This window comes from Macaca nemestrina, chromosome 4 (genome assembly GCF_043159975.1).
Source record: "Macaca nemestrina isolate mMacNem1 chromosome 4, mMacNem.hap1, whole genome shotgun sequence".
In the NCBI taxonomy this organism is placed as follows: domain Eukaryota; kingdom Metazoa; phylum Chordata; class Mammalia; order Primates; family Cercopithecidae; genus Macaca; species Macaca nemestrina.
Window position 1 is genome coordinate 53,973,676 of NC_092128.1, and position 22,408 is coordinate 53,996,083.

A 22,408-nucleotide genomic window follows, 5' to 3' on the forward strand; every position below is an offset into this window, starting at 1 on the left:
AATTATGCCATTAAATAATGGACATCATTTTAAAAAAATAGAGTTTGTCAGAAGACTTGGTTTCTAGTCTTAGTTCCTCTTTAGGATGGCATACGAACTTGTCTTGACATTTCTCTCTTGGTTGCTTCATGTGGACTGCATGGCATTTACAGAGGGATCAACAGAGTTCCTTAGCCATACACACTAGTTCTTGATTTCACAAAGGCATGTGATAATCTCTTGTGACACCTTGTTAAAGAGCTGGAGAAATGTGTTTTATATAATTGTAAGCCTAGCTATTTTAACACCCATTCTCCAAAAGCATAGTCACTAGTTTCAAAGATGCTCTTTAGTGGTGAGGTAAAATGCTTTCTTTGATTCTGTTTTGTTTTTTTTTTGACTTGTGTGACGGCTTAGATCACTTGATTATTAGGTTAGTATGTGTAAGGGTGTTGACTGCTGCCTTTTTGGGGGAGAATACAGTTGGGATTTATAAAAGCTTGCTTGAATGAAACTGCCTCTTAAGTGATTGTTAATGAAGAATGGCTCCAGTTGACTTCCTAATGTACCTTCTGCAATTAACATGGTGGATTTTACAATAGGAAAGATAGGACTATTGAGTATTAATGGTAACAGATTTTTTAAATTTTCATTTTATTTTTTTGAGACAGTCTTGCCCTGCTACCCAGGCTGGAGTGCAGTGGTGTGATCTCGGCTCACTGCAACCTCCGCCTCCCGGGCTCAAGCAGTTCTCCTGCCTCAGCTTCCCAAGAAGCTGGGATTACAGGTGTGCACCACCACATCCGGCTAATTTTTGTATTTTTAGTAAAGATGGGTTTTCGCCACATTGGCCAGCCTGGTCTGAAACTCCTGACCTCAGGTGATCTGCCCACCTTGGCCTCCCAAAGTGCTGGGATGGTAGCAGATATTGACAGTGCCAGGCATAGTGCCTCATGGACACAGTCACTAAAACGGTAACATTCCTTAGCATTCTATGGGCCTACCAACTTTGCTTATTTGTATTGCACATTCATTAGCTAGATTTTCTGTTAAGAATAGTCTGGCCAGGCCGGGCGTGGTGGCTCACGCCTGTAATCCCAGTACTTAGGGAGGCAGAGAATTGCTTGAACCTGGGAGGCGGAGGTTGCAGTGAGCTGAGATTGCACCACTGCGCTCCAGCCTGGGCAACAGGGCGAGACTCCATCTCAGAAAAAAAAAAAAGGAAAAGAAAAGGAAAGAAAGGAAAGAAAGAGAATAGTTGGCTGGGCACGGTGGCTCATGCCTGTAATCCCAGCACTTTGGGAGGCCGAGGCGGACAGATCATGAGGTCTGGAGTTCGAGACCAGCCTGGCCACCATAGTGAAATCCCGTCTCTACTAAAAATACCAAAAAAAAAGAAAAAAAAGAAAATTAGCTGGGTATGGTGGTGGGGACCTGTAATCCCAGCTACTTGGGAGGCTGAGGCAGGAGAATTGCTTGAACCCTGGAGGTGGAGGTTGCAGTGAGCCGAGATAGCGCCATTGCCGACAGTGCGAGACTCCACCGCCCCCCCGCCCACACGAATAGTCTGACCAAAGTGTTTTTAAGGAGAGAGAGTTTGAATCCTTCCAAAAATCTATTTTTCTTGAGCATACTTGAGTTGGTCTTTCATATCTGGAAGAATGCCTCTTTAGCTGAAGTTTTTCACCCAGTCAGCTTGGGTCCACTACAGGAAAGATGTGAGTGTCATGTCCTCAAATTATTCCTATAGTGTTGAATATGTAGTACCTTATCTTTTTGGAAATTAATGTATTATTTCCACTATGTTCTTCTTAAAATATTCACTCTAAAAGGCAAGAAACACTATTCCTTTATGTTCTGTGTTAGCATGTAGCATCTGGTACACTTTGGTGCTGAGTAAAGTATGTAGCAAGTAGCTGAGAAGAAAGACGTTTTTGTTTTCAACATTCTTAACAGTGCAAGTATTATAATTTTATTTGCATTAAGAGTCAGCCCTTGCAAAAGTAATAGACTGCCTACAGTGTCTCAAACACGGAATATGGGTAGGTGTTTTTAGAAAGATTCTATGTGGTTCTCCTTTGTAGCTGGAAGTTTGAAATTTAGGAGGAAGTCATATGTTGCTTGCTATTTTCTAACATTGGTGAAGGTAATGCAGACGTGAATATTTGCCACTGCTTGGGTTTGCAGAAGGCTTTACCTTCATTTGTTTTTGAATTTTGTTAAGGAAGTTTTAGTGTATACTTTTCTGTAGCATTTTTTTCTCTAGCATAAAATTTCAATATTTATGTAAATGTATGTTCTTACTGTTTCTTTTTGTAGGACTTTTTTTTTGGATGGAGTCTCACTCTGTTGCCCAGGCTGGAGTGCGGTGGTGCCATCTTGGCTCATTGCAGCCTCCACCTCCTAAGTTCATGTGCCTCAGCCACCCAAGTAGCTGGGACTACAGCAGCGTGCCACCATGCCCAGCTGACTTTTGTATTTTTAGTAGAGACAGGATTTCACCATGTTGGCCAGGCTCGTCTCCAACTCCTGGCCTCAAGTGGTCCACTCACCTCGGCCTCCCAGAGTACTGGGATTACAAGCATGAGCCACCGTGTCTGGCCGGACATTTTTGATCCTGTGTTTTATCTCCAACTGCACCCAGGCTGTGAGCCAGGGAGGCTTTAGAGTTTTAGTGGGGACCTTGGAGCTGTGGAGAGCGTTCCTTGGCTGAAGTGGAGATGTATAGACTAGCTAATAAGACATCTGTGCAAACTTTTTCTTTTTGTCATTGAGGTTATATTTACATAACATGAAATTCACCATTTTACAAGTGAACATTTCAGTGGCATTTAATACATTTGCAATGCTGTGCAGCCACCACTTCTGTCTAGTTCCAAGATGTTTTGTCACCCTAGTAGGAAACTCTACCCATTAAGCAGCTGCTCCCCATTTCCCCCTGCCCCAACTCCTGTGAGCCAATATGGATTTTTGTCTCTGTTGATTTACTTCTTCTAGGTATTTCATGTAAATGCAGTTATATAAAACATGACCTTTTGTGTCTGGCTTCTTTCACTTTGCATGATGTTTCTGAGGTTCATCCATATTGCAGCATGGATCAACATTCAAGACTCCCTCTGTTGCCCAGGCTGAAGTGCCGTGTCACGATCTTGTCGCACTGCAGCCTCCGCCTCTGCCTCCTGGGTTCAAACGATTCTCCCGCTTCAGCCTCCTGAGTAGCTAGGAGCCCAGGCACATGCTCCTATGCTCGGCTAGTTTGTGGGTTTTTAGTAGAGATGGGATTTCACAACATGTTGGCCAGGCTGGTCTCCAACTCCTGACCTCAAGTGATCTGCCCGCCTTGGCCTCCCGGAGTCCTGGGATTACAGCCTTGAGCCACTGTGCCTGGCCCAACATTCCACTCCTTTTTATGGCTACATAATATTTCATTGTATCTATACACCAGGATTTGTTTATCCATTCATCTATTGGTAGACATTTGGGTTGTTTTCACTTTTTGGCTATTGTGGATAATGCTGCTGTGATCATGGTTGTACATATAATTTGAAGTACTAGTTTTCACTTCTTTTGGGTGTCTTCCTATGAATGGAATTGCTGGGTTGTATGGTAATTCTGTGTTTAACTTTTTGAGATATCTCCAGTTTTCCACAGCAAAGATAACCATTTTATATTCCCACCAGCAGTGTACAAGGATTTCAGTTTCTCCACATCTTTTCCAGTACTTGTTATTGTTGTTTTTAACTTTTTATCATTAGCCATCCTTGTGGGTGTGAAGTTGTGCCTCATTTTTATTTGCATTCTCCTTATGAATAATGATGTTGAGCATCTTTTCATATTCTTGTTGACCATTTGTATATTTTATTTGACAGATTCTATTAAAGTCTTTCGCTCATTTTAAAATCAATTAGCTTATTTTTGTTGTTGTTGTGTGTTATATATTCCAGGTACTAGACCCCTATCAGATTTGTTAACATTTTCTTCCATTCTGCAGGTTGTCTTTTCGTTTTCCTGATAATGTCATTTGATGCAGAAAAGTTTTTAATTTTGGTGAAGTTCAGTATACAGTTTTTTCTTTTGTTGCACATGCTTTTTTGGTGTTACATCTAAGAATCTGTTGTCATACCCAAGGTCATGAAGATTTACCTGTATGTTATCTTCTAAGAGTTTTATGATTTTAGCTCTTACATGTAGGTTATTTGTCTATTTTTTTTTTTTTAATCAAAAATGTGTTTATTGAGATGGTTTCCCACACATCTTGATTCAGAGTGCTTTTAGTGCTGCTTCCTCCTAAAGGAACATCCTTCTGTAAGCCTTGCTTTTCCTCCTGTAGGCTGGCAGAGGACAGTGGAGCCGCCAACACACAAAACTACCGTTTGTGCATGGCTAAAGACTGTGGTGACTTTATAGCATCCTGGGCATTTCACATCCATGAAGTAGGAATTGGGCCTCTGCACCAGGCGTTTCTTCTTGTGTTTCCTCTTCTCCTCTTCTGGGGAGGGATGAAGGAGATCCTTTGCTAGAGGCACGTTCTTGTGTGGGTAGGTCGTCACTGCCGGAAAGGCTATTTGTCGATTTTAAGTTTATTTTTGTATAAGGTATGAGGAGGGAGGAGTCCAACCTCATTTTTTTGCATGTGGTTACCCAGTTGTCTTAGTACCATTTGTTGAAGAGGCTGTAATTTCCCCATTGAGTGGTCTTCGTGTGCAGACTGTTATTGCTCTGCATGTGTATATCTGTTTATCTGGAATTCACTTTTAAGAACTGTGTAAGGGCCAAGTGTAGTGACTCACATCTGTAATCCCAGCGCTTTGGGAGGTTGAGGTGGGAAGATCACTTGGGGTCAGGAGTTCGAGATGAGCCTGTACAACATAGCAAGACCTTGTCTCTTCAAAAAAATTTTAAAAACTAGCCAAGTGTGGCAGTACCTGCCTGTAGTCCCACCTACTTGGGAGGCTGAGGCAGAGGGATTGCATGGGCCTGAAAGTTCAAGGCAACAGTGAGCTATGGTCACACCGCTGTTCCAGCCTGGGCAACAGAGCAAGACTTTGTCTCATTAACCCATTTATGCCTAGTGTTCCATTATTGGAACACTAAGCTTGTGGGAGTTATTTATATCCTGCTCCAGGTGGTTGCCAAGGTCTGACTTTTCACAAAAAATTTTTTGCAACCTTCGACATAAATGGGTTAAAAAAAGGAAAAGCTGTATGTGAAGGTATTTGCCACATTTTGGTTTTTGATGGTAGATAGGGTTTTGTCACTTGAATGCAAAATTAGCTTTATAACTATAACTTTTAAACTAAATGGCTAAATTATTACTGATTTTATTTTATTTTTTGGGTCATCTTACAAGATGCATTTAGTTTGCCTCTTGATTTTGAGTACTGTGGAAATGAGCTTACTGGTTGCTGTTTCTGGAAATGTGTACTTTAACTTATTCTCAAGGTAATTATTGATGTGTTTTTAAACTGAAAAACACGAAGAAATTTTATGGATAAGTTTTCTCTATATGTTGTTTTACATAAATTATGTCCATTTTGAAGATGTAGTTCCTCTTCTCCTCTTCCAAATGATTAAGCTGGTAAAATTTTTGTGTTAGAGGAATTAAGGTGAGAGGTGCTGAGCAAAATATGAATCTTCCAAGGTTTGTTCTTGTACCTTGTTAGGGATATGTGTGGGTGTTTGCGTGATTGTGGGAGAAACAGAATGTGTGTATGTGTCACTGACTTTTTACAAGTATAGATGTTGCTTTATTTGCCTTAAATATATAGCAAAATCAACCTATAGACAATGCAACTGAAGAGAAAATGTAACTATGTGAAGATTTAATGAAGTATATTGGTAGAAAGACCATTTTATTATTTGGAATGTTAAGAGAAAAACTTCAGCTGAATTAAATTTAAAGGAGTTTAATAGAGCGGTGAACAACTCGCGAATCGGGCAGCCCCAAGAATCATGGGAGATTCAGACACTGCAGTGCAGCCATGTGGTGGAAAAATATTTATAGACCAAAAAAAAAAAAAGGGAAGTGATGTCCAGAACTCGGAAGTGAGGTACATAAACAGCCAGCTTGGTTACAGGTAAGCATTTGCCTTAGCCGAACACAGTTTGAACACTCAGCAGTGTATGAATGGTTAAAGTGCGGCTGCTGGGATTTGCCAGGACTCAGCTATGTTTACAGGCACATACCCCTAGTTCGGTTTTTCAATCTTGTCTACCTGTTAGCTTATGATTCCTCCAGAAGGACTTAAATATTGAAGTACGGAGTCCTTCTCAGGCCATATTTAGTTTCCTTTAACCGGAAAAATAACTAGAAAAAAAATTTTTAAAGGGACTTATATTCTCCCCCATCCCTCCCACCAAGTGCACTAAATTTAGGAGTGGATGTTGAAAATAAAAACTAAAAATTGTTAATCACTAATATGTTTCTTAACTAATCTTTCAAGAATGTAGAAGGAACAAAGAGGATGGTAATTTTTAAAATTCACAAATTTAAAAATTTAAAAATTCACAAAACCATAAATGGAGGGCTGTATACTTAAACCCTTCTATTCTTAGAAACAAACATATAGTAGTAGATTATTCCACTTTGATTATAACTCAGACCATATTGAAAAGGACGTTTGCAGTGATGAAAAATTGTGATTCCTTGATTAGCATGTGTAGAATTTAAAAATAGTGTGTTACATTTTCACAGAAATTAGATATGTACAGGATGATACTGTGAACATATGTTTTTCTTAGCTGTGATTTCCAAATTAATTTTGAAATATCTAGTGAATTAAGCAGTTTAAAAGATGCAGTAGGTTTAATTTTCACCCTTTTGGATTTGTTTTTATTTTAGCTGAGATGTGACTCTTGTTTTACTTGAAAATATTGCTTGGGTTTTGTTTTAAAACATGAATTTTACTCATTCATGTAAGTTATATTTTATAGTTTGGCTTGTCATTTGATTTGTGACAATGTATTTTTTGGAATACAGTGGTTAAAAACTGGACATGTACAATACTGATACCTCACTGCTGTCTAGTACCAGGATTTCATACCAGTGTCTAGTGGAATAGACCAAAGGACAGAGTCCTTGGACTCAGAACTCGCATGAATTCTGCAGTGTGCAAGAGTTTTCTGGAGAATTGGTACCTTACTCATATTCTCAAAAGGGATGATGAGAAGCGTGTTTCAAAAAAGGTTAATTAAGCTGGAATATTGACAGTTGGAGATTAAACAAAAAGTAGGGGTAATGAGGTTATTTGCTCTTAAGTATGTGACAGAACATAAAATGAATACTGAGTGACATTTCTGTTTATCCAAATAGCCTGTATTAAGGAATTCAGTAACGGTATAAACACTGATTCTTAAACATTTTGCTCTTAGGACAGACTCTAGAAAGTTATTTAGGAGCCCAAAGAGCCTTGTAATGCAGTTTATATCAATTGGTACTTGCTTTGCCAGAAATTAAAAACGTGTAGCTGTCAGTACACTTAAAATAATAAATTTATTGTATGTTAACAAGTAGCATAATTTTAGGCTGGGTGTGGTGGCTCACGCCTGTCATCCCAGCACTTTGGGAGGCTGAGGTGGGTGGATCACCTTAGGTCAGGAGTTCGAGACCAGCGTGGCCAACATGGTGAAACCCTGCCTCTATTAAAAATACAAAAATTAGCTGGGCAAGTGGCATGCGCCTGCAATCCCAGCTCCTTTGGAGACTGAAGTAGGAGAATCGCTTATATCCAGGAGGCAGCAGTTGCAGTGAGTTGAGATCATCCACTGCACTCCAGCCTGGGTGACAGAGCGAGACTCTATATCAAAACATAAAACAAACAAAAAACCCCCCAAAACTTAGAGCATATTTTAAAATAAAAATGTATGCTTTTGGCTTGGCATGGTGGCTCATGCCTGTAATCCCAGCACTTTATGAGGCTGAGGTGGGTGGATTGCTTGAGTTCAGGAGTTTGAGACCAGCCTGGGCAACATGGTGAAACCCCGTCTCTACTGAAAAAATACAAAAATTAGCCGGGAGTGGTGGTGCACACCTGTAGTTCCAGCTACTTGTGAGGCTGAGGTGGAAGGATCACCTGAGCCTGGGAGGTTGAGGCTGCAGTGACTGCACTCCAGCCTGGATGACAATGTGATCCTGTCTCAACAACAACAGAAAGGGATACTTTTTAAAACTAATGAGAAGAATGACATTGTTGGACATTTTTGCAAATTTTTTAAATGTCTGGCTTAATTAAAGCCAGATTCTCATATATGCTTCGGCCTTCACTCTGTTGTGATATGTTATTTTTGTTGAAATATATGAAGAAAATATTCAAACCCAAACTGTGTTCTTGTATATTTTCTTTAAAGCAACAAGCTCATTTCATACACTTTTGAGAAAAATGTCTGTCAGGTTCCCAAATTTGAATAACCAAGGGTTGTCTGTTAATAAACTAAAAACAGCATTCTCTGGAAAAAGCAAATAAAATGATTGCACAAGTGTTTTTCCTGGAGACATGCATTTTACTTTGGTTGGTAGCAGGAATGCTTCCCATTTTAGCACATAGAGTATGAAAACACTGTCAACTCAACATTGAGAGTTAATGAAATTAATTTTTTCATTGTTTCATCAAGAATATCCTTATATGAACCTGGCAACTTTTTAACTGAAAGTTAAATGCAAGGACTGCTAGTACAGCTTGGGGCCACCACATTGATTTGTGCTAAGATGCCAGCAGCTTAATCCACCATTCCTTTTACTTTGTCAGTGCAAATGTTGACACAGAAAGAGGCAAATAATGTCTTGAATCATTATGGAAATGGGTTTGATCTTGGGGACTTCTGAAGGTTTGTGAACTACACTTTGAAAACTGCTGGAAGGGATGAACATTAACACTGGGAGTTGTTTCGGCTACTCTTCCTCCCCTCGGGGAAAAAAAGAATCAAATGAGAGCCTGATTTTCAGGCATAAAGGAGTGGGAGAGGGAACAAATGTTTATGACATTCCTATTCATTCTCATTTAAGCCTCATAACTGTCGTGTACACTAGATATTGTTATCCCCTTTTTGCAAATTAGATAAACAGGTCTTGAGGGTTAGAATAGCTTGCCTAAGGTCATAGAACCTAGTAAGTATGGCCAGTGGGCTGGAACTAGAGTCTCCCCTAGGCCACACTTGTCTCCACATGGATATAACTGATCCTGGAGTGAGAAGAGGCTAACCCAAAGGTTAGAATAACTTTGTCCTATCCTTGTATCTCTTGAGTCCTTGCGTTAGTTTCTTATTTTTAACCTTATTAACCTTTTCTAATTAGAACAGTAGGAATTCCTGATTAGACAGATGGTCATGGAAACAGCAGATAAACTGTTAATCTTTGCTCTAATTTGTAAAATTAAAATAAAGTCATGGAAAAAATATTGTCAGAGTTAGAAGTCAGGAACATAGTTTATCTGGTGGGCTTCTTGGTTTTTAGAATTGTTAGTACTAGTTTGCTGTTGAAGTGCTTACTTAGGTTGGAGGGAAAGTAGTATAAGTGAGTAGATACCAGGCTTTATAAGTGGCCTTGAGAGTGTCTTGATTGAGTAGTGAATATACTACCGAAGTTAATGCTATTTCCCAGTCCTTAATGCACAGTAATTTGAGAGGTATTTTCTTCAAGTTAAAAGGCACAATTTTAAGATTTCCTAAAGATGGCTAGGCATGGTGGCTCTCACCTGTAATTCCAGCATTTTGGGAGGCTGAGTCTCTACTAAAAATACAAAAATTAGCTGGGCGTCATGGCGGGCGCCTGTAATCCCAGCTACTTGGGAGGCTGAGGCAGGAGAATCACTTGAACCCAGGAGGCGGAGGTTGCAGTGAGCCAAGATCGCGCCATTCCACTCCAGCCTGGGCAACAGAGTGAAACTCCGTCTTAAAAAAAAAAAAAAAGATTACCTAAAGATGTCTTTTTGTTTAGTGTACACCTTTTTGCTTTCTATAAAAAGGCTGGGAGTTTCATAATACCAAACAGGGAGTAACTACAGAAAGTTTTTAGTGACCAGTACCTATACTTTGAAAGAGGGTTAGGAGGAAAACTATCATAGAATCTCAGAATTAACAAAAATTTATTATGCATTATATTAGAATCATGTCAAATACAACTTATCCAGATTTTTATTGTTTGTTCACCATGAATATTTGTTCATTGAGGGTATATCTGGACTTGCCAAAGGAATGAGAATACAGGTGTGTAATATTTAGCTTGATATTATGTTCTAAGTGACTTTAGGGATTAACTAGTCAAGTCATTTTAAAACAGTGGAACCTTTTCTTTACTTGAAATTGTATCCAGAGTCCAGTATTTGAAGCATAAAAGGCAAGTGGTTGAAAGGTTGAAATGAGAAATGAGAGTCATGGGCCCAGAATTCTCGTGCTTGCCTGCAAGTTCTGTTTATCACTGTAGCGAGTCCTTGGTTAGTAGTATTAGTGTGTTAGTACTACAGTGTTAGTGTGCATTAGTGTTCACTCTGTGCCAGCTCTTGTACTAAAGCACTTTACATGTATGATTTCACAGTTTGAAAACCACTTACCTAGTTCAGCTTCTGATTTTTTTCTGTTAAGAAACAGGTCCAGAGAGCTTAAATGAATTGCCCAGGATCTGAAACTAGTTTTCAATAGAGTTAGTATTATTAAAATCCTTGTAGTCAGTTTAGCTAGTGGCATGTGTGTGATGTTTTATTTTTCCAGTTGTTAGATTAATTCAGGTCTTTTGCAGTTAAATAAAAATTTACAGAAGAGTATAAAACAGAAAAAATACTTGACTTTCAGTATCTAGGACTTTGATAATATTTTGGTGTGAATCCTTCTAGGCTCCTTTGTAAGTTTTTTATTTTTTAAAAATAGAAGTGGGATCCCCTGTGGTGCGCAGGCTGGTCTCGAACTCCTGGGCTCAAGTGGTCTTCCCACCTCAGCCTCCCAGAGTGCTGGGATTCCAGGCAGGAGCCACTGCACCCAGCTCATAAATTGTTTCTTTGTTAGAAAATTGACATACCCACCATACCATTTTATTGTGAGCTTTTAAATGCTTAAGAATATATTCTAAGCATATTTCCTGTTTGCCTACATGTTCTTTGTAAGAATGATTAATGAAATTTCACTACATTTGAGCAATTTATTTAATCAGTTTCTCACTATTGGACATTTATGTTTAGAGGTTTTTCTTTTGTTGTTGTATGTGATGTACACCTGTGAGCATTCATTTTTTAGAACATAAACTTCTAGATTTCCAATTACTATGTCAGCAGGCATTTAAAAAATGTTTTGGGCTGGGCATGGTGGCTAACGCCTATAATCCCAGCACTTTGGGAGGCCGAGGTGGGTGGATCGCATGAGGTCAGGAGTTTGAGACCAGCCTGGCCCAACATGGTGAAACCCCATCTCTACCAAAAATACAAAAATTGGCTGGGTGTGATGTTGCACACCTGTAGTCCCAGCTACTCAGGAGGCTGAGACAGAATTGCTTGAACCTGGGAGGCAGAGGTTACAGTGAGCTGAGATTGTGCCACTGCACTCCAGCCTGGGCAACAGAGCAAGACTCTGTCTTGAAAAAATAAAAAAATGTGTTCTGAAACATGTTGCCCAAGTAATCTCCGGGAAGGATTTGCCAGTTTATTTTTCAAGACAGGGTCTTCCTGTCATCCAGGCTGGAGTGCAGTGGTGCGATCTCAGCTCAGTGTAACCTCCGCCTCCTGGGTTCAAGTGATTTTCATGCCTCAACCTCCCAAGTAGCTTGGATTACAGGCATGTGCTACCACCCCCGGTTAATTTTTCATATTTTTAGTAGAGATGGGGTTTCGCTGTCTTGGGCTGGTCTTGGGCTCCTGGCCTCAAATGTCGGGCCAGCCTTGCCTCCCAAAGTGTGTGAGCCACCATGGCCAGCTGGTTTTGCCATTTTATATGTTCGTAATACATGTTATTGAATTGTTGTGAGCCCCGGACCATGCAGTTAAAACAAATAGATGTCATTTTAATTTACATTTTTTGGTTATAAATGAGGTGCGACTTTGCCCTTTTATATTAATTAGTTATTTTTTTTTTCTTTTGTATACTGCTAGTTCTTTTACTTGTTTTTCTATTTGAAAACAAGTTTTTTTTTCTTATTTCTTTCCTTTTTCTTATTTTAAATAAGAAAAGGAGTGCAAGATGCACACCCACTGACACCATACCTCCCTGCCCCTCCAACAGTTCATTACGTCTGTTGCAATTTTTTTTGAGACAGAGTCTCACTCTTTCGCCCAGGCTGGAGTGCATGGTGCGATCTTCGCTGACGGCAACCTCCGCCTCCCTGGTTCAAGCGATTCTCCTGCCTCAGCTTCCCAAGTAGCTGGGATTACAGGTGCACACCGCCATACCTGGCTAATGTTTTTGTATTTTAGTAGAGACGGGGTTTCACCGTGTTACCCAGGCTGGTCTTGAACTCCTGAGGTCAGGCAGTCAACCCGCCTTGGCCTCCCAAAGTGCTGGGATTGCAGGTGTGAGCCACCACGCCTGGCCCAATTTTTTTTTTTTTTGAAATGGAGTCTCACTCTGTTGCCCAGGCGGGAGTGCATTGGTGTGATCTTGGCTCACTGCAACCTCTGCCCCCCCCGGTTCAAGCGATTCTCCCACCTCAGCTGCTGGGATTACAGGTGCGCATCACCACACCTACCTAATTTTTTTGTATTTTGGTACAGAGGGGGTTTTACCACATTGCCCTGGCTGGCGTCAAATTCCTGAGCTCAGGCAATCTGCCCATGTTGGCCTCCCAAAGTGCTAGGTTTACAGGCTTGAGCCACTGCGCCCAGTAATTTTTTTGGGGGGAAAAATGTTTTTTAAAAGTCATTACCTTTTGACAAAACTAAGTCCTAACTTTCTTTTTCCTTACATGCGTGTATGCCTGATTGTCTTGTCTTTTGTGATGTTATTCACTGACCATTGCCTACATTCATTAATTCATTAGTTTTTTCAAAAGGTGATAGTGTAATATTACTGTTTCTTATTTATTCACTTCTGGAGTATTTTGTAAAGAGAAACTTTCTTGCCCGGTGTGCTGTCTCATGCCTGTCATCCCAGCACTTGGGGAGGCCAAGGTGGGAGGATCACTTGAGGCCAAGAATTTGAGCCTAGAGTGGGGAACATAGTGAGACCTCACTTCTACAAAAAAGATAAATATTCCCATATCAACTATTTGTATACTTCAGGTTGAGTTGGTGAGGGAAAGTCAGGATGCATGCTTGATTCTTTCCTTTTGCTTAGCACATTGAAAATAGTTGATACACTGCCTTCCAAAAAATGAATACAATTAAGTGACTTATGGATTCAGGAATGTTTGGGTTTTATTATATTTGTTGATACATATGATTTTATCTGCAGCCAGCAGGAGCTCCTTTAAAACTGCATCTGAGGCTGGGCACGGTGGCGCACACCTGTAATCCCAGCACTTTGGGAGGCCGAGGCGGGCGAATCACAAGGTCAGGAGATCGATAGCATCCTGGCTAACACAGTGAAACCCTGTCTCTACTAAAAATACAAAAAATCAGCTGGGCGTGGTGGCAGATGCCTGTAGTCCCAGCTACTCGGGAGGCTGAGGCAGGAGAATGGCATGAACCCGGGAGGCGGAGCTTGCAGTGAGCCGAGATCTCGCCACTGCACTCCAGCCCGGGCGACAGAGCGAGACCCTGTCTCAAAACAAACAAACAAACAAACAGACAAAAACCAAAAAAAACTGCATCTGAGGTGCAGGGCTGAGATTCAGCCTTTCTGATCTCAGAGCTCTTGCTCTCGAAGACCGTGTACACAATAGAATTGTGTGGTCTATTCTGAGGTACCTAGAAGAAGGGGAAGCTTGCTGCGGATTTGTGGGGAGTAGAGTTAATCAGTTTGCTTACTGATCAGCGCAACAATTTTTTTTTTTTTTAATTTTTAGAGTGGGGACAGGTCTCATTTTGTTGCTCAGGCTAGAGTGCATGTGGCATGATCATAGCTCATTGCAGCCTCAAACTTCTGGGCTCAAATGGTTTTCTATCTCAGCCTCGTGACTGACTGGGACTGCAGGTATGCACCACCACATTTGGCTAATTTAAAAAAAAATTTTTTTTTCTTTTTTTTTTTTTTGAGACAGAGTCTCGCTCTGTTGCCCAGGCTGGAGTGCAGTGGCACAATCTCAGCTCACCTCAGCCTCAACCTTCTGGGCTCACGTGATCCTCCCACCCCAGCCTTCCAAATAGCTGGGACCACAGGCGCATGCTACCATGCCAGGGCAATTTTTCAGCATTTTTTTTGTAGAGATGAGGTCTTGCTGTGTTGTTTAGGCTAATTTTGAACCCTGGGCTCAAGCAGTCCTGCTACCTTGGTCTCCCCAAAGTGCTGGGATTACAGGTGTGAGCCACCGCGCCCAGCCAAAGCACTTTTTATGATCACGCTTTTGACAATAGCTGTAGCAAGGTTTTGACTTGTCCAGAGTAGCACAAATGGTAGTACTTTGAACATCAGAATGTTTTCAGTGTTTTGAAGCATTCTAAAATACATTGTATGCTTCTCTACCACTTGAGATTTTTTTTCAAATCTTAAAAAATCTTAGATTTGAAGATTCTTCTTTCAAGGAAGAAAGGTGATATGGTGTCTCTGCTGCCCTGTCACTGAAACTAGGTGCTCGGGTGTGGGCACAGGGAGGAATTTGTTTTGACCCAAAGAAAACTTGGTTCCACGGGGTTTGCCTTTCCCTGGCCTTCCCCTTCTCCTCTTTTTTTCTTGTTTGAGCTTCTTGACTCACGCCGAGTAACTGGCCTTTTATATGCATCCGTTAGTCAGAGTACTCTTTCTGGGTTTGCTGGCTGAGCAGTGTCCCCTGGTCTTTGGGCTTTTGATTCTGTATTTGTGGTAACTTGAAACAGTTTCTTTTTCATCTCCACCATGTATCTCCTTTTGTCTTGAGAGCATTTTCTTTTTTGGGGGGTAGAGGTTGTTTGGGTTTTTCTGCCTCCCTTTTTCTAGAATCAGAGCTCATTAAACTCGTCAATAAGGAGAGCGACTTGAGCACAAGCAGTGCTAGAAAGAATCAACAGGCAGATGTTGTACTTGCATTGTATTGTGGTTAGGGCACAAGTGCAACTGTACCTGCATACCCTGGTTGGCAGCATAGAAATAGCAGGCTGGATATAAAAGGAAAATTGACAACAGACTGTAAAAACAGTGGGCAGTGAGGTGTGTCTGTGGCTGCAGAAGAGACAAAATAGAGCAGCTGGCAGTCTGGAAGGGTAGGGTCCCAGGGTCCGTGAGAGACAACCACAAGTGTGTGGGTGTTCTCAGTTCCAGGGAGCACCAAGGCACACATGCAGCAGGGCTATTGATGCTCCAGCTTTCCTGTTGCTGTCTCCTCTAGGGAAAGGCAAACAAGCAGAAAAGGAGTAGCAAAAATTGTGTTTAATTAAAAAAGAAAACTCGTATCTGCATGTGATTCCAAAGATTGAATGTGACAAGTGGTTTTGGTTTTGCTGTTTTCTGTGGTGTGTTAGTCAGCTTGGGCTGCTATAACAGAACACTGTAGACCACTCCCAAAGTGCTTTAACAACAGAATATGCTTTTCTCACAGTTCTGGAGGCTGGAAGTCTGAGATCAGGGTGCCTGCCAAGGTGGAGGCTGGGGTAAGGATGTTGTTGTCATTGGTGGCGGATAGCTCTCTTTTCCTCTTCTTACAAGCCACAGTTTTGTCATATTAGGGGCCCACACTTCTGACCTTAATTCCGTTCTCCAGATTCAGTCACATTGGGAGTTAGAGTTTAAACATGTGCATTTTGGGGAGAGAGAGTTCATTCCATAGCGTATGGCATTGCAGCTCCAAAAGAACGGTTGCTCACCATTTTTTGTTTTGTTTTGTTTTGTATATCACATAGTGTGCGACCAGTACCATTATCTTAATTCCAGAACATGTTCATCATTCCAGAAAGAAATTCCATATCCATTAGCAGTTACCTTTGTGCCATTAGCATTTTCTGAGCAGTTATTCCCTACTTCTTTTGCGCCAGCATCTGGCTGCCACCAGTCTGCCAGATGCTGGCGCAAAGAAAGTAGGGAATAACAGAACAAATTTACCTGTTCTGAAAATTTAACATATTTAATGACCATTTGTGTCTGACTTTGTTCATATAGTATAATGTTTTCAAGGTTCATCTACCCCCTCACCCTTTGTTGTTGTTGTTGTTGTTGTTGCTTTTTGAGACAGAGTCTCACTCTGTTGCCCAGGCTAGAGTGCAGTGGCGGGATCTCAGCTCATCACAAGCTCCGCCTTCTGGGTTCAAGTGATTCTCCAGCCTCAGCCTCCTAAGTAGCTGGGACTACAGGCATGCACCACCATGCCCGGCTAATTTTTGTATTTTTTGTATTTTTAGTAGAGATGTAGTTTCACTATATTGGCCAGGCTGGTCTTGAAGTCCTGACTTTGTGATCCCCCCACCTTGGCCTCCCAAAGTGCTGGGAATACAGGCGTGAGCCACTGCGCCCAGCCAAGGTTCATCTACTTTGTAGCATGTATCAGTACTTCATCTTGAAATTATTTATTCATTTACATTTTATTTTTAATTTTTATTTATTTTTGTCTTCAAGGTCCATCCATGTTGTAGCATTTGTCAAACTTCATTTGCTTTTATGACTGAATAATATTACATTGTATATATGTACCACAATTTGTTTACTCTCCCATTGATGGCATTTGGATTGTTTCTTCCGTTTAGTTATGAATAGAACTATACCAACATTCTTGTACAAAGATTTGAGTTCTTGTTTTCTTTGAGTATAAATCTAGAATGTAATTGCTGGGTCATAGATTAATTTCTGTGCTTTAGTTTTTGAGGAACCACCAAACTTTTTCACAGTGTCGGAACTATTGTACATGATGACCATCTGAGCTATTTTACATAATCACCAGCAATGTACAAGGGTTCCAGTTTTCTGCATCCTTGCCTACACTTATTGTTTCTATTTCTGTTTATAGAAGTCCTGATGGATGTGAGGTGGTATTTCATGGTTTTTATTTGCATTCTCCTAATGACTGATGTTAAGCATCTTTTCATGTGTTTTTGGCCATTTTTATATCTTTAGAGAAATGACTGCTGAAATCCTTTGCTTGTTGGCCAGGTGCAGTGACTCACGCCTGTAATCCCAGCACTTGGGGAGGCCTAGGTGGGCAGATCACCTGAGGTCGGGAGTTCAAGATCAGCCCAGCCAACATGGTGAAACCTATCTTTGCTAAAAATACAAAAAATTAGTTGGGCGTGGTGGCAGGTGCCACTAGTCCCAGTTACCCGGAAGGCTGAGGCAGAAGAATAGCTTAAACCCAGGAGGTGGAAGTTGCCGTGGGTCCAGATCGTGCCACTGTAGTCCAGCCTGGGCGACAAGAGTGAAACTCCATCTCCAAAAAAAAAAGAAATCATTTGCTTGTTATTTAATTGGGTTATTTATTTTTTTGTTGGTGAGTTGTAAGAGTTCTTTACATACTCTTGACCCTTATCAGATATATGATGTGCAGATATTTTTTTCATTCTGTAGGTTTCCTTTTCACTTTTTTGGCAATGTCCTTTGATGCCCAAAACAGCTCTTTACTTTTTATTACAGTTTTTAGTCAAGTAAGGCAGCTAAGGAGGGTTGTACTGTGTGCACAACTGAGCTCCTCCTAGGTTGTGGGTTGTCTGATGGAAAGGGTGTAAAAAGGCTGAAGCAATTGACATTAATATTGTGTATTTGTGGAAGGGTGGATTTGGCTTTTAAAACTGAGACATAACTTAGTTTTTTAATGCTCCATTTTCATTCCACAAAAGATTTGAGGAGGCTTATAATAGATGTGCCAAGAACTAGGATCAAAGGAAAAATAAGTAGAATAAAGATTGGGGAAAAGAATGTCATTGGAGAGTTCTAGATGGAAAAGAAATATATAGCAGTAGTGTAGGATTATGGGTAATCCAAAATTTTCTTCTTTGTATGTGACTTTCATATTTTTTATTATTTATTTATTTTGAGACAAGTTCTCAGTATGTCACCCGGGCTGGAGTGCAGTGGCGCGATCTCAGCTCACTACAACCTCTGCCTCTTGGGTTCAAACAATCCTCGCTCCTTCGTCTCTCGAGTAGCTGGGACTACAGGAGTGTGCCACCATGCCCCGCTAAATTTTTGTATTTTTGGTAAACATGGAGTTTTGCCATGTTGCCCAGGCTGGTCTTGAACTCCTGAGCTCAGGTGAGCCACCACGTCCAGCCTATTTTTTCATAATTTTTACATTTAATATTTCTTTAGCAAAGAGAACATTTTACTAAAATATTACAATTCTGAATGCATTTACTAGACTTGCTGCGTTCTGTGCACTGATGTATGATCCATTGTCATGGTTTTATCTGCTACATGTGTTTGTCTTCAGTCTCTCCCTGTTCCCTGAACTTCAGTTGGTTCAGCTGTTCGCTTCCCAGTACCTCATGGGGTCTTGGACTCAGCAGTATACCTCCCAGGCTCATCTCCCTAGCCTTACACCTTTGCGTTCCATGTTTTCTCTGCTACAGCCTGGCCCCTCTGTGTCTTCCTTTCCATTTGGCTCAGACCTACTGGGACTCATATCAGATCTCACCCCCAGAGGGAGGATTTCCCTGACTCCTTACTCCCCCAAGCGTGAGGAGTTCCTTTGCCTACCTCTGTCATTGTGCAGACCACAGTGCTCACAGCGTTATGTCTATGTGATTTTTTTCTCCTCTACTGGCTTTTGAGCCCCTTAGGGACATAGACTGAGACTTATTGTTTATCCTCGTGTAACAGAGTGTGTGGCCCAAGGTTGGCACCAGTACCTGTCTGCAAAATGGATAAGCAAGATCTATAATGTTACAGGAGGCAAACTGGTGGATGTGGGCTGGATCACTTCTGTAGATGTGATCATGTGGTTGACAGTGCTTTAAAATTGGAGGTATTTTACATCAAAGTCTCTATAGTTTCCATAGTCTGAAAAAAATGTGACTATTTGGCCACTCTTTCATGATAGTTGTTCACTAGGCATTTTTGGTGGTTTGCCACAGATTGGTGTTTTTCTAAAAGATGGGGTTCTGGTTTCTGGCATGTTTTTGCAGTTCTGGCTTTCTGAATGGCTGATTGAGGATAGAGCTTTAATGCAGATACTCGTGTATGTGTAGATACACATGTATATGCTAAAATATACACAAAATGCTGATGAATTTTCTTTTCTTTCTTTTTTTTTTTTTTTTTGAGACAGAGTCTTGCCCTGTCGCCCAGGCTGGAGTGCAGTGGCGCGATCACGGCTCACTGCAAGCTCCGCCTCCCGGGTTCACGCCATTCTCCTGCCTCAGCCTCCTGAGTAGCTGGGACTACAGGTGCCCGCCACCGTGCCCGGCTAATTTTTTGTATTTTTAGTAGAGACGGGGTTTCACCATGGTCTCGATCTCCTGACCTTGTGATCCGCCCGCCTTGGCCTCCCAAAGTGCTGGGATTACAGGCGTGAGCCACCGCGCCTGGCCGATGAATTGAATTTTCAAGACCTCAAGACCTTTAGCTGAATAACTATCGTAGGATACTTCAATGATGAAGGCTCCCATAAAATGAAATGTTTAGTGACTGGAAAAGTTTATCATTTGGAAGTTCATAGACTCCTCAAAGAAAAATGGACATATTGTCTATGCTTTTAATGTATTTTTTTTCCTTTTAGGTAAAATGAGCTTTTTTTTTTTTTTTTTCTTGTGACCTTCAGCAAATATTTATAGACTTGCATGGTGAAGTTTTTAATTCCTTTTTGAAATTAAAGATTGAGTTTTGTTACTTATATTTGGAATTTTAAGAGCATTAAGTAAATGGTATTCTTATGAGTGTATGCAAAGTTTGTGTGCACCTTTTTTGGAGACACTATGGTCCATAATTCCCATTATATTTTTACAGGGGAGTGATTACAGGCGCACTGAAGCAAAGGACTGGGGGCCATAGGAAATGAAGCAGCATTGAAGGGCCCTAAGCAGGATTCTGCAGTGATGCGGGTTAAGGATTAGGAAAGTGTGAGGGGTAGGAGACCTAGTAGGGGCCAGAAATGATGACAGCTCCAACCAGGATGAAAGATTACAGAGAGAGAAATCCTGTTTAGTTTTCGTGGAGTTTTAAGTAATCTGAGTACTTATGTTAATTATGAAACTGTGATACTGTGGCTGAGAATATCCTCTTAATAAGCTACTATGTAGACTGAATTAGACAAAATGGTAAAATAGTCTCATAGCTCTCTGTAGGAAAAGAACCTTTAGTTGGATAAGCAGAAACCACTTTCCACCTTGTGATACATTAAAGGTATAGGTGTCGGGTGCTTTAGGAACTGCAGAAGTGGTCCTGCCAGTTGGAAAAGTGGTGCTACCGTAAGAATTTTGGATTATAGTTTCTTAGTAGTCATCAGAATGAAGGTTATATTAAAGTCCATACAATTTTATGAAAATGAGTACATGCCCATCATTCCTTAAGGAAATCCCCTCCCCCTGTTGGTTGCCCTAAATAAGTTCCAATATACAGGACTTGCCAATTTTTATAAATAACAACTGCCTGAACATTTTTGCACGTAAACACATCCAGCCTGCTCAGTAATGGGTTTTCTAGAGTGCTCAGAGAACATAATCTTGTCAATGCTTGGGACGTAGCATAAGAGAAGGGAGAGCAGAAGAAATATTCAGGTGCCAACTCAGTCTGTTTCACAGTTGGTTGTTGGCGAAAGAAGGTCAGGGTTTGTTTCCAGCATGTTTTTGAAATTCCCCTTAGTACAGAATTTTCCGTGAAAACAATGTAAACTCCAGTGGACCAACAAAAACTCTAACCCTAAACTGCTAATTTGGTGGTATATTTGGGTGACAAGCCCATAACTATAGTAGTAAAGCTATCAGTTAATATTACTAAGTTCTCCCACTTTGCCAAACACTTTGCAAAAACACTTTTGCATATGTTATGTTATGTTAACCTCACCACAGTCTTATGAGATACATGATGGAATCCAGAATTAGAGACAGAAAGTAATTTGAATTTCAGGAGCTATCTTTTGAGTCCAAGTAATGTACCAAAGCTCATACTGTTCATCACCATTGTATATCCTACTTCACTGTTATGATGATGTTTATACAAGATAAAGCATATATTATTTCTGATTATAAAATATGCACTTAAACTTAGGAAATTCAAAAATGTGGAAATAAGGGGGAAAAAAACCCCACCCACAGTCTTATCACTCATATACTTTTAACATAAAATTACCTGGATTCTGTAGGAAATAATATTTACTAATATTTTTTAAGAGCTGTGGGGCATTGTAGTGGGGTTTTTGTAGAGGTGTATCTTTGTTAATTTTTCTCCAGAAGTGTTTTTAAAGGTGAGAGTTTAATACTATTTGGGAACAATAAGAGAGAGCACATGTAAGATGACAAACGGATGGCACTGCCAGCAAGGGCTGTGAGGGTGCAAGCCAGCTTTTCTCCCCTGCCGGTCAGTGATTCTGTTCACCAACTTAACAGACTAAGTTCTAGAGCAAAGCACTTACTTATTACACATTGGTTCTCTATACTTCTTTTTGGGTGATCATTTGTTTATCCTTTTAAAAAGGTCATAGAATTTTTCTTCTTCTTTTTTAATAATAAAGCTTTCTTGCTTGAAGAAAAGCCTCTTTGTATCCACCACAGCAGATGGAATGGCATTTGTACTTCTAAATTTTTCAGTAGTAGGAGTACCAAAATAGCACTAAAAATTAATTACTTTGATTACTCCCCTCCCACCCACTATTGGGGAAAGTCATAATTAAGTCTCCCTTCAAGGTAGTTCATTAGCTCTTGTATAAAAAATCTGACCCTTAAATTAAATTTTCCTTTTGAGCTGCCTTTGTGTTTCCAGGACATGTTTAGCTGCACCTACCTGCTATTCTTTCTTCACCAGAGTTGTAAAATAAGAGGAAAAGGATTGTATTCTCTACTTAGAACTAGAGTTCCGTGGGTAACTTGACAGCTTTCCATAAGTGTGAGTCTCCATATCTATAATCAAGTTGTAAGTTTGTGTTTAAACATTTTCCCCCATATTTAGCCATGTCTGCGCCTTTGTATTGTTTTCTTCTACAAAAATGTTCTTGTAATAGTGTTTTACTTTTGATTCTGAGAAATTTATGACATTTTCTTTTTAAAAGTTATTCTCTACTTAAGTTAGAGATGTATACAGCTTTAAAATGGATTGCAGATTAAGACATTTGTAAATGAGTGTTTTGGTTAAATGCTTTTCCAACTGAAGGTGGCATCTTGCCAACGAGAGAACGGCAGTTAGCCAGCATGTTTTTTCTTCATGACTGTTTTTTCTTTGTTCAGGCGGAGTACATCCTGCTGCTTCAAGGGTAGAAGACTCCTCATTGCTTTCCTTCATGAGATTTCAAAGGAAATTTTTTTTTTTTTTT

General features: G+C 40.5%; 2 protein-coding genes across 16 annotated transcripts in view; one reads left to right on the top strand and one right to left on the bottom strand.

The window, feature by feature from the left end:
* LOC105475333 (SRSF protein kinase 2) overlaps window positions 1-22,408 on the top strand; it is a 296,256-nt gene that overhangs the window by 75,088 nt on the left and 198,760 nt on the right. The window lies entirely within an intron of this gene.
* LOC112425529 (small ribosomal subunit protein eS27-like) lies at window positions 4,207-4,504 on the bottom strand. Its single transcript, XM_024790882.2, has one exon. The coding sequence runs from the start codon at window positions 4,407-4,409 to the stop codon at window positions 4,251-4,253; it is 159 nt and encodes a 52-aa protein (XP_024646650.1). The 5' UTR covers window positions 4,410-4,504; the 3' UTR covers window positions 4,207-4,250.

Bases quoted from the DNA above. Each gene is read 5' to 3' on its own strand.
- LOC112425529 (XM_024790882.2), bottom strand. From the start codon at position 4,409: ATGGATGTGAAATGCCCAGGATGCTATAAAGTCACCACAGTCTTTAGC.